The sequence below is a fragment of the Thunnus thynnus genome, chromosome 22 (assembly GCF_963924715.1).
Source record: "Thunnus thynnus chromosome 22, fThuThy2.1, whole genome shotgun sequence".
Lineage (NCBI taxonomy): Eukaryota > Metazoa > Chordata > Actinopteri > Scombriformes > Scombridae > Thunnus > Thunnus thynnus.
Genome location: NC_089538.1, coordinates 1,884,366 through 1,900,039, shown reverse-complemented (window position 1 = coordinate 1,900,039; position 15,674 = coordinate 1,884,366). Strand labels below are relative to the sequence as shown.

Below are 15,674 nucleotides of genomic sequence, written 5' to 3'. Positions count from 1 at the left end.
TGACTCATAGTGTAAAAGCGCTTTGAATGGTCAGAAGTCTAGAAAGGCGCTATATAAGCACAGTCCATTTACCATTTAATAATTTCTCTACAAAATATCATTTGTGCAGAAAATATTTTCCTCTTGTAGCTCAGAATTGAGACAAACATAATGCCATACAACCCTAGTTGGTTTTGTATTGAGTCTCTCACTGAATATTATTGGCTGGAAACCTTTTCAATCTGTGACAAAACTTCACAAAATTCACCACTGATCAGAACCATGTGTTTGAAACATATGATAAATATTTAAAAGTTATGGTGACAGCAGGGAATCTGTGAGCAGTTGTTGACGGTATTTTAAGGAGTATATGAAAATATCACAAACACAGTAAACACTCTTGTTGAATTTATGGGTAAAATAAATCTATTTGATCTATTCTGTTAAGTTGTGTTGTTGGCATTTTTAAGTATAATTCATTTTTCTATTTTGCAGGCATATACTCATTCAAACCCAGGTTAGAACTAGTATATAGTATGCAATTGGAGAACAGCTTTGGTGTTTGGCTATATAGTTCCTACTCACATCAGTAGATGGCGCCCTCCTGATGGTTAAACTCCTGAAAGACAGAGGAGAAAATGTCCTGATCAGCCTCTGACTAGACAGTTTTGCAAAGAATCAAGCCATCCGATGAGATCCAAATCAAGCAACGTTGTCAAGACAAAAAGCTGGACAACAAAAGGCAGATGCTGAAAATGCTGTGGGCAGCACAAAAACAAAAACCACACACCAAAAAAGCAGACATAAAAAGCACAAAAAGCTTAGAACCAGTGGGTTTGTGGTGAATCACATCCAGATCATGAAAAGTACAGCAGGACTTTTTGCAGGTTTGGGGATGAGATTAAAGAAGAGGAGAGTGATCACAAACCCACTGATTATGTCAAAGATGTTTAGCTGACATTTACAAAATAATATAACAAGCACAGGTTTTATTTCAGATGAATTCATGTTGAATGGGGAGGGGGGAGGACACTGCTGTTAGGAGAGGCTGGAGTTGATGGACGTGGCCTACCTCAGCTGCAGAGCTTGCTCCACACATTCCAACAGGCTCCTGCAACAGGAAGACCTGGTGTTTATCTGACTATGGGCCTGAATGGCCGATAACAATGGCAGGGAAGGAACCGGGAGTTGACTTGTATTGGTTTCTGAAGTCCAATAATGATGCTGATATTTGAAATGAGGCTATAGATTGCTGATATATTGTGCCAATATTTAAGAATAATTCCAGTTTATTCCTCTCTCAGATCTCATAGTCTTATCCATCATTTCTATCACTAATAATAACACTGAACTCATCAAGTTGATAGTGAAATATATTATACACGGTTAAATTTATTCTGTTTATCAAACATGGCACCTGTGACCGTTTTCTTTCCATCTCACCAAAAAAATAAAAAGGTCATATACACCACAGGAAATCAAATAAAAGATGATGTAGTCATTAAACATTATATTAACTGTTACTGCTATTAATATCCCTAATTAGTAATAATGCGACAAACACTCTCTCTGTAACTACTACTAGCAATAATGATTACATAACTGTTGGCCCATTATAGCAGTCTAACTTCAAAAGGATCCATCATGTAAATCAAACAGCTTTAATATTCACATTCTCATTTCTGGGTTGTGCGTTAGTGCAACAAATCCTCAAATTTCCTCTCAGCTCACTGTTGACTTATTGTAGAACTCAACACATTTCACAGTTGACTTTCATTTATCAGATTTTTTTTTTTCTGTACAACTCAACAGTGATAAGCTTTTCAATTTTCCATACAAAATGAAGTGAAGAGGAAAACAGGAAGTCTTACGGTGAGTTGTCTTCATCTCCAGACAGACTCCAGTCGTCATCATAAGAGCCCTGCTGAAAGAGGAGCCAAAACACAACATCTGGTCATATTCATGTATACTCATGTATGTCACAAATACTCATGTATGTCACAAATATACATGACAGTCACAAAAATATCAGTGCATTACCATATCAGGATAAGGTTCTGTGACTTTCCTCATCGGGGGCCCAAACTTCACTTGGTCAACTGAAAAGAAAACGTAATCAAAGTGAAATGACTGCTTTATTCACACAGAACAGAGTGTTTTATTAGAGTAAGTCACCAAAGAGCAGGCCAATGTCCTCCCAGACTATTGATTAGCACTCACTCTCAAGTGCATTGATTAGCATTAGCTGTGGCTAGCCACAGGATGCACTCTGCAGCCACACATCACCTATCAAGTCAATAATGAGCTGGCACTATGTTAGACTGGCACACAGCTACAGAGCTCCACACGGTGTAGCTTCTTTAGCTATTTCAAGGTGATGATGGTAATGTGATTATAATGATGCAGCTTTTGTTATTGTTTCATGCACAATAACAAAATGAGGGTTGTCTATAATCCAGATCCAGAATGCAATATTTTTCGATATTAAAGACAAAAGGTTAAAAACTAATTCACATACAATCTGACTTTAACGCCTTAAAGCAACACTATATAAATACACACTACAGCATTTCATTACAATAAAGGACAGTTATTGCTCATTTCTGGTATCCCCTGTTTTACATCACTGTTAATTTCTTCTTAGTGTTTAAATAACATGATAAGACATTTAAAGTCTACCTCCACTCAAAAATGTGTTTGCTTTTTTGTTACTACAGTTAGATGTTTGAGCTTCTCTGTGTGGAATGATGTATGTACAGAGTTTGTTTCCACCTCCATCTGCTGAAGGAGGAAAGTTTCTCTCAGCTCACTTTACATTTAAGTTGAACACGTGAACCTACGAGCATGATTTGTGACATCACAACTAGTTTGGAGCCAATCATGGTACAATGTTCAACTTACACTAGTGTGATGTGAAAACACAAACACTGTGAATGGACTTTACAGTGAAGTAGGAGATATCTTGTGTCCAGCAGGAAAACTTTTAAAATGAAAAATATTTGCATATTCGTAGATTCTGGAATTTTTAATAAGGGAGAGGAAGTAGATGTCACTTTAAGGTTTTTAACAAGATAAATTGAACTTTTCTTGTGGAAAAAAAACATATTTGACACAAATTATTATTCAAAGTAGAGTGTTGTAATATATATCCTGCTTTGGTTTCACTGATAACTTGATGTTGATGTGATTAACAGGAGGAAGTGGGTCCTCCTGTAACCATGATAAACCTACGCTATTGGTTAAAAGTTTGACTTTGAAGCACCAGATGAGGAAATTATTGAACCAGAAAGCAGAAGTTGCTGTATCGACTCGGCTCAGTCAGTTCTCATGGTTTTGCTGAATGACTGCATCAATAGATGAAACGTCTTTCCAAATTTTTAAGTTCTGACAAGTTTCTGCAGTTGTTTTCTGTACAGTTTGGCAATGAATGGGAATAAATGAGTGTGATGTTTTAAGAAAATTGTTTTGTCCACCTTCCCAAAAGCCCAAAATAGTATGAAAACTTGAAAAGACTTTTCAATTATTCGATTACAATGATCTCTTGTTGAGTGGTAAAGCAGTTGAGAGCTGATTTGAAAGCTCTGCGCTGTGTTAAAATCTAACTGAAGCCAACAACTTCCCCAACCTCTTCTGTAGTGCTGTTTTTTCAGCATGATGCCATGCTGTTGCATTACTATTTATATTTCCTGTTGCCCTCCACAAACTACTAGCTGTCTTACCTCCCCTGATATTCAATGTGTTTATTGCATTATTTTGTTCTCCACTTTATCTTTAAGGGATACTTCCACAATTTTTCAAGTGTGTCTTAAAACAACAGTCAGGTGTCCATATGAACAGTGAAAGAGGTTTTCCTTGCTGTAATCATTCCTCCTGTTCATACTGGATATTAAAAGATCCCCTTCAAATGTGCTTTCAATGTAAGTGATGGAGGCCAAAATCCACAGTGCGTCCACACAGTCATTTAGTACAAAAATGTATTTAAAAGTTGATGTGAAGCTTGTATGAGTCTTCAGCAGTCTGAGTTAGTCATATCAAGTGGATATCTGACACATTTACAGTCTTTTTAGCATCAAATTCCCTCTTTGTGTGAAGTATAGTAACAAGAAGAGGTACTTTTTACTAAAAAGACTGTAATGTTGAAAGATATGTACTTGATTTGACTCATTTGGACGCTGAAGCTTCATATTAGCTTCAGATAAACTTTTATATACATTTTTGCACAGAAGGAGGACTGTGGATTTTGTCCCCCATCACTTCCATTGTAAGTGGATTATGAAGGGATCTTCTAATGGTCAGTATGAACAGGAAGAATGATTACAGCAAGAAAAACATGTTTCATTGAAATTGTTTGATACTAGTGCCAATGCAGTACCTGAGCTGCTGTACCAAATACTAAACCATCTTTGTAAAATTGTCTGGAATTGGTCAAACTTTGATATTTTGATTTAAATCTGAAACAGTTTGATCAAAGGGTAAGTGAACAAGATCTGGTTGCACATTTGATGCCAAATTTCAGTAATTCACATTTTCTGATACAGGCACATTTTGGCCAGTACTGAGGTTCACTACCCAGCCTTATTTAGTGGTTATATCAGCCTCCTGAACGTGTTAGCAGCAGTAGCAGTAGTAGTGTTAACCTTCAGCCCATATTTGTCAGACTGACTTGCAGGTGTTATGTGTGCTTGTGGCTTGTCTATGAATAGTGCACTATATGTGTGGGAAATTGAGGTCAACACCAGACTCATTTATGATATGGTACTGGGCAGAGTGTGAAGACAGACAATCACACCAGAAACACTTGCACTACAAGAGGCCGACAGGCAGTGCAGCGATATGAAGTCACTCAGGCCAGAGAGCACATAGAACTACCACTGTCTGTCACACACCAATGGCATGTTCTCAGTGCCATCCTCTGACGCAGCCTCCGTCCCACATGTATGGACGGGTTATAGGACGAGGGCAGCCATCAGCAGGCTGACTGAGAGGCTTTTGTCCTCAGTCGTATTATGGAGATTACAGCACTGAATACTGGGGGTTGCAGTGGACAATGAAGCCACTCTTCAGCAAGTACAACCAACATACAGTATATTTAGACATGTGTGCATACAGTCACAAGCACTGCCATCACTGTACTTTCACATACAGTGTTTACACATGTCAGAAACAAACTACAATCCTGATTAATATTTAAGACAAAAGAATACACAAAAATATGAAGAAGATGGAGGACGGAGTTAAAGAAATAGTTCAACATTTTGGGAGATAAGTAGATTGACTATATTTCAGAGAGTTAGATGAAAAGATGTATTTCAATCTCATGTTGGTGTGTTACGAACAAAGCCGGAGGCAGTTAGCCAAGCTTAGCATAAAGACTGGAAGTAGGGGGAAACAGCTAGCCTGGCTCTGTCCAAAGCCGCCACATTAGCAGCTCTGTGAGGCTATACAGTGGTGGTTTGAGCTAACTTCAAACGTCAGCATGCCAACATGCTCACAATGATATTGTTCACATGCTGATATTTAGCAGCTGGACTGTTTACCAAATTCACCATTTAGGGTGCTAGCATGCTAACATTTCCTGCTTTGCACTAAACACAAAGAACAGCTAAGGCTGACATTAATTTGATGTGTATTTGACTTGATGGAGGTACTAGATGAAAAGTCAGGGAATCACCAGAGTTATTACATTTAATCCTGGGGGTGCATCAATGTGTGTATCAAATTTCATGGCAATCCATCCAAAAACAATGGTTCAGACATTTATCTCAAAATCACTAGAGGAAAAGTCAGAGGATCAGTCAGTAGGATTCATCGTCTGGGGAACATGAATGTCTGCACAAAATGTCAAGGCAATCCTTCCGATAGATGTTTCATATATTTCAGTCTGAACCGAAGGGATGAACCAACAGGCTGACAGATTGACATCTATGGAGCCATGCTGTTGGCCTTACTAAAAATACACCTATCAACACCACCACTGTCTTGCATTTGTTTAATCCATACACAAACAAAAATGTTGAGATTAACATGATGGATCTATTTCCTGACAGGTCATCCATCCGCCCAGCACATCTGTGACGCATCTCCAGCTATGGGGTTGCCAGATTCAGTGGGTGGTCACATGTTTTGGCTTTGGTCGCTGTACAGGCACGGTGGTAACCAACCTGCCAACCTCACTGTGAAGCCAAGGCTCCAAGAAGCTAACCCTAACTCCCCCTGAAACCATAAACTCATTCTTACATTTCTGTTTGTTTGGGGCATAAGTGTATTTCCCAATTGTTGAACAATTCTTTTAAATGGAATACATCAAACTTTGGGATGTATGTTCATCAATATCGGTATCATTTTTGTGCATCAAATACTCAGATTGGTCTAGGACATGTTTAGCAAAAAGACTGGAAACATCTGCCTTCCAACAAATCTAAAGATCATCAGACTGACATTTGATTCAAAATGTCATCCTTTAAATCTGTTGTGCATGTGTGTATGTGTGTGTATGGGTGTGTCCTCACATTGTTCTTCAGACAGGGTTCTCTCCACAGGCAGGTGTTTCCCTGCTGACTGAATCTTGTCAGGAGCCACTTCCCCAACCTGTCAACACAACACTTTTATATAACACACCAGCAAAAACCCTGAATCAGACTTTTTCTATCCACCAGCTCTGACTTTACAGAACACATAAATATCTGATAGCCAGTCTGTCCACTTGTCCCTGCCCTGGTATCAGTTCTGTTTCGGTCCTTGCAGCACTAACCTCCAGTTCGTTGTCATCTATGCTGTGTGTGGGGCTGTTGTGGAGCTCAGGGTTGTTGGCCATGTCCAGCAGCTCAATGACCAGGTTACGGGTCAACAGCTGTGTCACAAACGGATGCTGGAGGAAGAAGCCACAGACTGATCATGACTTTGAACACTGATCAGGAAACTACGTTGATGTCAGAAAATAACCCAAAATGTTGTCAAAGAAAACCTCACAATACACACTAACTAGCCTTTTATCAATGTTCAAAATTTCACTCTATGGAAGGACATTGCTATACTGGTTACAGATCTCTATATCACCACTAACATATCTGCTTTGTTCAGCAATTTAAATTGGACTTGTGTTGTGCTCGCTTGACAGAGCTGTTTCCTCAGTTGGAAAAATAATCAACCAATCAAAAATGGTTACAAAAATGTCGACAAGCGTGGTTGAGATGGATGCAATAACAATTCTTATGTCAACATATTTCTTCAGTCGTTGTGAAAAACTTTAAGGTAACTGCTTCTAGCAACCGCTGCTGTAGCTTGAAAATGATGCCAGCAGGACGGATACATCACTGTGATTGGTTAGGGCAAACAAAACAACAGAAATCAGTTAACATGAACATGATGGCGGGCTAAATGAATCGTGTAAAACTAAATGGCCTGATGAGTCTGATTATCAGGCTCGGACATTGATGCTATGCTGGTTGGTTTCAATGAAACTGAAAGGAGGACTGCATGTTTGCATTATCTGTAGGATGCAACATGTTGCCTGTCTTCCACAGAATTAATAATTCATGCTCTTGATTTCTGTCTCTCGCACTCACGCCACCAAAACACATCTCAAATAGGATGAAGCTACACAGCCAGTCTATAATGATATATATACAGCAGCTTGTATGAGTTTACTACAGTGAGAGGAAGAGGCAGAGCTTGAAAGCTGTTGTCTATTAAATTGAGACCACATATTGCTAATTTGTGTGCATAAATTATCGAATCATAAATCACACTTTTTTTTTTCCTGTGACACCTTCTGGGATTTATATGAAATAAGACAACTATTGACAAAAACCTGCCACAACAGCTTATTGGGTCATATTACATATTGAAAGTCAATCAATCAATGAAGTTGTGCATGCAATAGGAGGAGGTCCAAATGAAAATGAAATTAAAAACTGCACAACAAAACTGAGCAAATCTGCATCATGAGAGCATGAGTTATGCTGCATTAGCTACTAGCAGTTCCTGATCACACTATACAGACAGCAATTACCCGGATTACACTTGATACTATAGAAAGCCTGAATCTGATAATCATGAGATGTTATAAGGAGTGGCTTTTTTTATATCATATCTAAACGTATTAATGGATAAAAAGAAAGAGTTCAGCTGACTCTGGCAGTGTGTGTTATTGCCTGTGTCTTGTGATTTGCAGAATTGATGTGCGGAATTTGTGAAAAATTGTTGGGTCACGGGGGGATAACAAATATTACATCACAAATTCAAATGCTGTTCATATCTGCATTATGTTTTCCATTTAGTTACATGCCTATTGTTCTGGGTAGCTCCCACTGTGACCATATGGAATTGGGTATCTTGGGAATATGGGTATGAATGTGAGGCATTCATTTCCATGCTCTCTATGAAAAGAGAATGACCTTTTCTGGAAAAGGTTAAAAATAGAAGTCTTCTTCTATTTATGAGTAGTGCATATATGATAGCGCCTATATGAAGACAGATGGTTTGCTAACTGCTTTTCATTAATGACAAGCTGTAGAGAACAAGCTAACCTGCAGCAGTGTCTCAGCTGACGGCCTTTTACGAGGGTTTTTAATGAGTGACATCTTTACAAAGCTTTGGAAACCTGTAGTCCTGCACAGACAAGGGGTGAGAGAAAGCAACAAAGTCAATTAATTGTTAAAAAAAGGAATATTGATAAGATTAAAAGGTAAAAAACAGGAATATCACTTCATGTGCTGTGTGACTTCAAAGGAAATAGTTTCAAAGAGAGAGAGAGAAAAACATGCAGTACGGACAGTTAAACTCACCACTTGGTTTTATCCTTTAGTCTTGGAGGCTGGAAGTTGCTCTTGGACATCAACATCAGCGCTCTGAAACATTTTTTTAAATGTCACGGGCTGGAAAATGTCTTAATTGTTTACGTGCAGTGGCCGCTCACCGATAAAATGTAAACCAGGCAGCCAAAATCTTACATAACACATATCTGTACTGTTTATATCTCTGCTTTGACACCATGCAGAGTTCATTATTTCTGTGTCTCCAGTCGTCGGTGCTGTGCTGACTCACCTCATTGGGTGGAGGTCAAACATGGGGGGCTGGAGCTCAGCCAGCTCGATAGCAGTGATGCCCACAGCCCAGATATCACACAGGTGGTTGTACCCACCCTTCTTCTCCACTGCTGCCACCTCTGGAGCCATCCTGGACAGATTACACAAAGGAGGAGGAGGGAAATGTCAGTTTTAACACTCCTGAATAGGAAATATACACAGTGTGAAACAGACACTGGCCTTTTATTAATGCTTTGGTATCAATTAGTCATTGTAGTCCACCTGATATGACAGGGTTTGACTGGTTAAAGGATTTTTTTTAAAAAAGGCTCAGTAATTTCCTGAAAGAGTTGGGCTCTGTAGTATTTTATTAATGCTACTCAAACAGTAGGAAATAGTGCATTTGTTGAGGACTATTTTCAGCAGTTGAGTATCGAGTATTTTTTGCAGCAGGACAGTGTGTGTGTAGGATTGAGAAAATAAACGTAAGTGTGTGTGTTCAGTGTAACAGCGTGGCATATTGATGTGTTATTAATAGTTTTTGGACAAATATGGAGATCTATGACACAGAGGAATAAGATATATCAGACTTTGGATACACAATACAATTACTAGGAAACATTCATTCTTGGTTTGGGTCATTTCATTAGATTTGTTGACAATACAAGGAAATTGAAGCTAAATGTCCATCCTATTACCAGGGAGAGAGGCATTAAAGAAGTAGATCAAGCATTCAGTCACACTTGATGTACTTTGAAACATAAATCTTTGACAACAGTGTCTGGGAAATGTTGGCTTGCTCAGAAGCCCTTCTTTGCTTGCTGAAACAAAGTACACCCCAGGAGGCTTAGGACTAAGCCTTATTTAAAGAGCAGCTGGCTGGAGGAGATGGAGTACACGTCCCACAACAATCCCTGAAACATGTTTGTGGTACTGGCAACTTTTAGTGGGTGTGAGCTGATTAAGATGGTGATTGACCCTGATCAATTCATGTCATATAAAATTTACCAGTTTCTGACTTTTCAACTGGATACTGTCCAAGTCAGATTGATAATTACGACAGAGAATGTTCTGATCTGTACGGCACTCAATAATACAGAAGAGTCTCCACACTAAAGTTAAAGTGGCACCTGCAGTTGTTTGATGGCATTAAAATTTGCAAGGTGTGACCATGAAGGAGTCAAAACTCCAGCAAGACTGGAAGAACAACTTCATTATGAGTCCAACACATTTTGGCTCGAGGCCTTCATCAGAGTCAAGGTGTGACCACGGAAATCTTTCTCATCGCTAAGGCCGTGTTCAAACTGACATTAGCCCTGCACCAAAAAACGCAGCCCTCTCATTCATTTGAATGGGGGCAGTGGGAGTGCCAAAGCAGAAGGCTTCAGCAAAACAACGCAGGGTTGACCAGCAGAAAAAGTCGAATAGGCTTAATGAAACATAACGTGACGTCATCTGGACACACATAAAGGTGGAGTTGTAAAAACCTGTCTTTGAGTATTATATACCTCTTTTAGTGTCTGCGAATCTTCAAACTCATAGATCTGTTACTCAAAGTGTTGTTTGAATGCATTCCTGTTTTCGGTTTGAATGCCATACCAAGTTCCATACCACATGATGTGACTGTGGCATAAGGCAAGGACACTATCAATTGTGGGTAGTGCAGTAGCCACGGTTTCTGGAGAACTAGGAGTAGTCGTAAAAAAAAAAGTAAATATCTCTGTTTCCATCTTTTGCATGAATTTTGATCTTTTTTTGTCTAAGGTTTTGTTGTTGTGTTGTGTGGAAAACTCTGTATAATTATCATTTTTCTGGCTGTAGAAATGGCCAAATATAAAGACAAAATATTGCCTGTGATACTAAAGGCTGTGTGTTCAATAAGGGCAGGTGAGTGCAGCTGCATTCATCTTACCAGTAGGGAGTTCCTATGAAAGACTTCCTTTTGGCCACAGAGGCACTGATCTCTGCTGCCACTCCGAAATCAGCTGGACACAGAAGAGACAGACAAGAGTCAAAGCTGACAGCAGGTGAAATCCAATATAGACAGCCTATTTAAGCCTACTTAATGAGTGTGAGTAGTGTAATGGGTATTGCAGATGTGCACGTGTGTCCAGATCACCACTGACCCAGTTTCACGTCTCCTCGTTCTGTCAGAAGGATGTTGGCTCCCTGCAGAGACAGCATACACTGATGTTCACGCATGACAAAACACATCATCGTAATGTATGATGAAAATAATGTGACAACTTAACAAAGCTTAGAAAACTGTTGTACCTTTATGTCTCTGTGCATTTTGCCTGTTTCGTGCAGGTGATACAAACCCTGGAAAAAACACAGAATGTTAATGAGCAGAGCTTCCTGTTTCACCATGCTGATTTAATGGTTGTCAACCATCACATAGGCCTTAGCCTGTTGGGTGGGGTGGTGGGGGGATTCCAACACTCAGAAACATTACTCCTAGAATAGTACTTGGCTCCAGGTTTTCTGTGTGTCAGCTAATTCCAGGCAGTTTGATTAAATACAACATTAGTTAAAAGGGACATGTTCTGCACATTTCCAGGTCTATATTTTTAATCTGGGGCTCTACTGGAATATGTTTGCACGATTTACAGTTCAAAATACTGCTTATTTATCTTATACTGGCTCTTTATGCAGCCCCTCAGTTTAGCCTCTGTGTCAAACAGGCTGTTTTAGCTCCTGTCTCTTTCGGAACCCTTTCCCGAGGAGCTCACTCTGTTCTGATTGGTTAACTTCTGAAAGCTGCGTCACCCGCCGTCTTCCGCCAGCTCCACAGACTACGTCAACAAATTAAATGAAACATAGTAGTAGGATTTCACTACTTTTTTTGTGCTTTGCTCAAAATGTCATCTCCTCAAATACATCCCTTGACACCCCTACTCCGACCGCAATTTTGGAGGATCAAATGAGGACTCAGCGACCAAAGCTGTTTTTCTGCAGCCGAAAAAGAGAGAGCTACTGCGAGTGAGCTGCGAGCATGACCGAGCTAAAGAGAGACGGTGTGGCAGTGATCCAGCAAGGAGAGGGAGCAGCGATAGAGAGGATGAGAGAAATAAAACATTATTTTCTGATTGTTTCATGGCGGTTATGACCTAAAGCAGAAATAAATAACCATCAAACACTCAACAGATGATTTACTGTGGAAATAGACACTCTTAGTTCCATTTTCCTCCTCTGCATTTCTCTCTGTGTTGGTTCTGTGGTGTCTGATGTCTGCAGTGCGCAATAGGAGGATCAATTGGTGCATGTCAAATGAGAGGCGTCAATTATCGCTTTCGGTGCATTTGGGCCCTAAGAATCATGTGTAGTATATCTTTATGTTTTGGTGAGCTGAAGACAATTTTTCACCCTGGTGGACAATAAAGATATATTCTATTCTATTCTATATAAATAACAGAAAATCACAAAAAAGTATAATATCTCCCCTTTAAGAATATCAATATTAATTCCAGTTGGGAACCTTTGTTGCATGTCATTCCCCTCTCTCTTTCTGAATTGCCTGTCTGTATCTCTATTGCTACAAAAAAAACCAAAAAACTACTCTAGGCAGCTAGTTAAAACATGGGTATAACATAAAGACACCTATTAACAAATTAATACAAGGAGATGAATAGTATAATAGTAACAGAATAAACAGTAGCAATATTTAAAGTAGTAGTAGTATGGGGTGGTAGGAGTAGCCTGTTTGTAAGCGTAGTAGAAGTGGAGGTATTGCTACTTGTAGTAATACCATTAGCACAGAGTACATCATGATGACAACACTGACAAAATTACAGAACTATATGTGGGTTGCACCAACAACTATAATATATAAAACCCTAGACTAGTTTACTGTTCTTCTTCTATTTATTTGTGTATTTCAGCAGTAGTAGTACTGATTCCATATGTGAACGCCACAATCATGGTTTAAATTAATCTATATGGGTGCAAACACACTAAAAAAACAGATTTGAGAAAAATTAAAAAAAATAAAAATTGGATTATGAAAAGGAAAGCTTAAAAAGAAACCAAGAAAGATGGAAGAGAATTTGCAAAGCAGGGCAAAAGGTACACAAAAATGTTTGTATATAAAGTTGGACTGCAAAGGATGAATTCAAAGGCAGTGGACTTGGGAACAATTTAACTCTAATCACTCATAATCATTCTGTTTATTTAGATATGGTGCAAATGTCACCAAAATACGGATCAACTAAGAAAAGTGCATAATTATTTCCCGCTTACCATTGTTAATTTTTTCAAAACAAAGGCAGACAAGACTTTTGTTGCATTAGTTGTTTGCAGGGCTTCCCTCCTTATTTATTCAGTGCCAGACTCTCCTGTGGTCTACCATCCTGATTATCCAATAAAACCTTGCAGTGAAGATATGACCACTCAATAACAGAATAGAGACTGCCTGGTATGTTTTGCTCTGGACTCTGTTATGCTGCAGCAGCATTTACCTCTACAGTATAGTTAGTGGTCTGGCAAGGTTAAATACTATTTAGCTCTTCTGTGGCTGGGAAAAACATATGACTCATTCTCTCAGCAGTGTATCTTTAGAGATTCCACAATGCAACAGCAACAAGCTGCCTCTCACACAAAGACTCTTACCTGGAGAGTTTCTCTGCAGACATACGCTATCTGTTTCTCCTTTAATGGGCCCGTCACTGTGAAGAACAGTTTGATTAATAGCTCATACACTCAAGAAGAAGGGGGGAAAAGAATGAACCTGCAGGTGTATTTCCAAAAATAGAGAACTGGCTCTTAAAAGTTCATTGTGCCGACTCTTATATCTGTTTTACAGTAATTAAACAAATGTTTCCAAATGAACGTGGTGATTATGTCTGCTGTCTTACCCAGAGTCAGATCAGTTTCATACCTATGCGTCTAGAAATAGGTCCAGAATATATTTAGTCTAGCTTAGCATAAAGATTGGAATCAGCGCTAGCATATCTCTGTCAAAACAACTCAAAATCTGTTTTTTTACATGCTGGATCTTGTTCATCTTGTTAGAAGTTGTGCAATCTAATAAGACAACTGTCCAGTGTTTGGAAGAGGGATTTTATTTTTGACAAAACTAGGCTAGCTGCTTCCCCCTGCTTCCAGTGTTTGTGCTAAGCTACGCTAAACACATTCATTTATCATTTATTCAATTATGAAAAGCAGTGTAGGAAAAACTATAAATGTCAGCTTTATTGATATAATTTTAACTATGAGTCACATATATCAGAACTCTCTGACAGCTAAAATATCTCCCACAGAGAACTACAGAAGTGTCAACAAACTGCTGGTAAAATGGCGACAAACCCACCATCACTCTCAGTAACATGTTAAGAAAGTACTGTATTACAGTACTAAATCAGCCAGGTAACATGAAAAAAATTGCTAATTAAGGCTTAATTTCCATTTTTGATGTGACTGAAAGGCTAAGGGAAAACATCTTTGAATAATCTGTGAACAACAGGGGGTTCTTCCATTGTTCCCATTCTGCCAACAAGGCATGAATGCAGTATAATATCTGTACTGGAAACATGAAATTGATAATCTTTTTCATCTGCTCTGGGTAAGAAACAAAACAAAAACAACAATTTTTAGCTGCTACTTTAAAATTATACTTTAGCACATTTTGAAATGCAGATAATACAAAAATTTGCTTATGTGGTACATTCAGAATCTTATTTTTTTTGTATTTGTACCATGGTAAATATCCTGAAGTGACCCTCCACCGCAGTACTCCATGCAGATCCACAGCTTGGTGTTTCTGGAGAGAGACATAACTTTTATCTTGCTGTTCGACATGTGTTCTGTTTGCAGGGATTGTGTAGAACAACACTGTAGCACACAGTATCACTAGAAAATACCTAAAAGTTGACACTCCCTAATGTTATGAAGCTAATGCATTTACACCCACTAACACATACTTCATCATTCATAACCTGCTGCACCAACAATCTAACTAAGCACTAGAAAGAGTGGGAGAGGAATCCAGCAGCAGTGTGGGGAAATAAAAGTCAAATTCCACATATTTAAGTCCACCAACAATCCCAGGAATTTCCACACATCTGAAGAGGACAGGCTGACAACAGCAAGCACCTGTGGTAGCTGCCGAAGTAGGCCACAATGTTTTTGTGCTTGCACTCCTTCATCATCGTGATCTCCTGCTGGATGGAAGTGATGTCATCACCTGAACAGACATACGGTTTAGTCAGTGTTTTCTTACAACAGTCTGGTGTTAGACAGTGCAGAGTTCATACAGCTGCAGTGAAATTATAGAGCAGTAAACCATACAGTTAGACCTGTTACTGGTATATGAGGCTGATGTTTATTGGATGTTTATTTAACAGTAAGTCCGTTGGCATGCTATTGATCTAGCATGACACATTGCTGGTAGTCAGCATTAAGCTTTAAAAACAGTACATGTCGTCTATGAAACTACCATGGAATTCACTGGTCACCCTTTTGAGGTTAAAGCTGAAAAATGCAACTTTATTCAGTCTCACTGCTACCTCATCCAACAGTGAGAGATGACTCAAATGGTGTAAGAACTGCAGTAAAATATCAGAGTTGTTGGAATGTTGAATGGAAGCCTGAAGTTCAGGCTACAACTGGAAAAAGTACCAGTATACACCAGTACCACTATTATACTACAGATTTTGAAGTGTGAAAAAACCC

General features: G+C 38.9%; 1 protein-coding gene across 4 annotated transcripts in view; it reads right to left on the bottom strand.

Annotated features, from left to right (window-relative positions):
• map4k2 (mitogen-activated protein kinase kinase kinase kinase 2) overlaps window positions 1-15,674 on the bottom strand; it is a 46,958-nt gene that overhangs the window by 17,585 nt on the left and 13,699 nt on the right. Inside the window, exons 3-17 of one of the 4 annotated variants that reach the window (XM_067578989.1) lie at window positions 15,096-15,186; window positions 14,699-14,763; window positions 13,614-13,669; window positions 11,280-11,327; window positions 11,132-11,174; window positions 10,918-10,990; window positions 9,025-9,156; window positions 8,766-8,828; window positions 8,508-8,589; window positions 6,731-6,847; window positions 6,489-6,567; window positions 2,020-2,078; window positions 1,851-1,903; window positions 1,052-1,090; window positions 565-598 (exon numbers count right to left, since the gene is read on the bottom strand). In XM_067578989.1, coding sequence (XP_067435090.1) covers window positions 565-598; window positions 1,052-1,090; window positions 1,851-1,903; window positions 2,020-2,078; window positions 6,489-6,567; window positions 6,731-6,847; window positions 8,508-8,589; window positions 8,766-8,828; window positions 9,025-9,156; window positions 10,918-10,990; window positions 11,132-11,174; window positions 11,280-11,327; window positions 13,614-13,669; window positions 14,699-14,763; window positions 15,096-15,186 — 1,034 coding nt within the window. The remainder of the gene's footprint in view (window positions 1-564; window positions 599-1,051; window positions 1,091-1,850; window positions 1,904-2,019; window positions 2,079-6,488; window positions 6,568-6,730; window positions 6,848-8,507; window positions 8,590-8,765; window positions 8,829-9,024; window positions 9,157-10,917; window positions 10,991-11,131; window positions 11,175-11,279; window positions 11,328-13,613; window positions 13,670-14,698; window positions 14,764-15,095; window positions 15,187-15,674) is intronic. The other 3 variants (XM_067578990.1, XM_067578991.1, XM_067578992.1) reach the window with 3 other exon arrangements.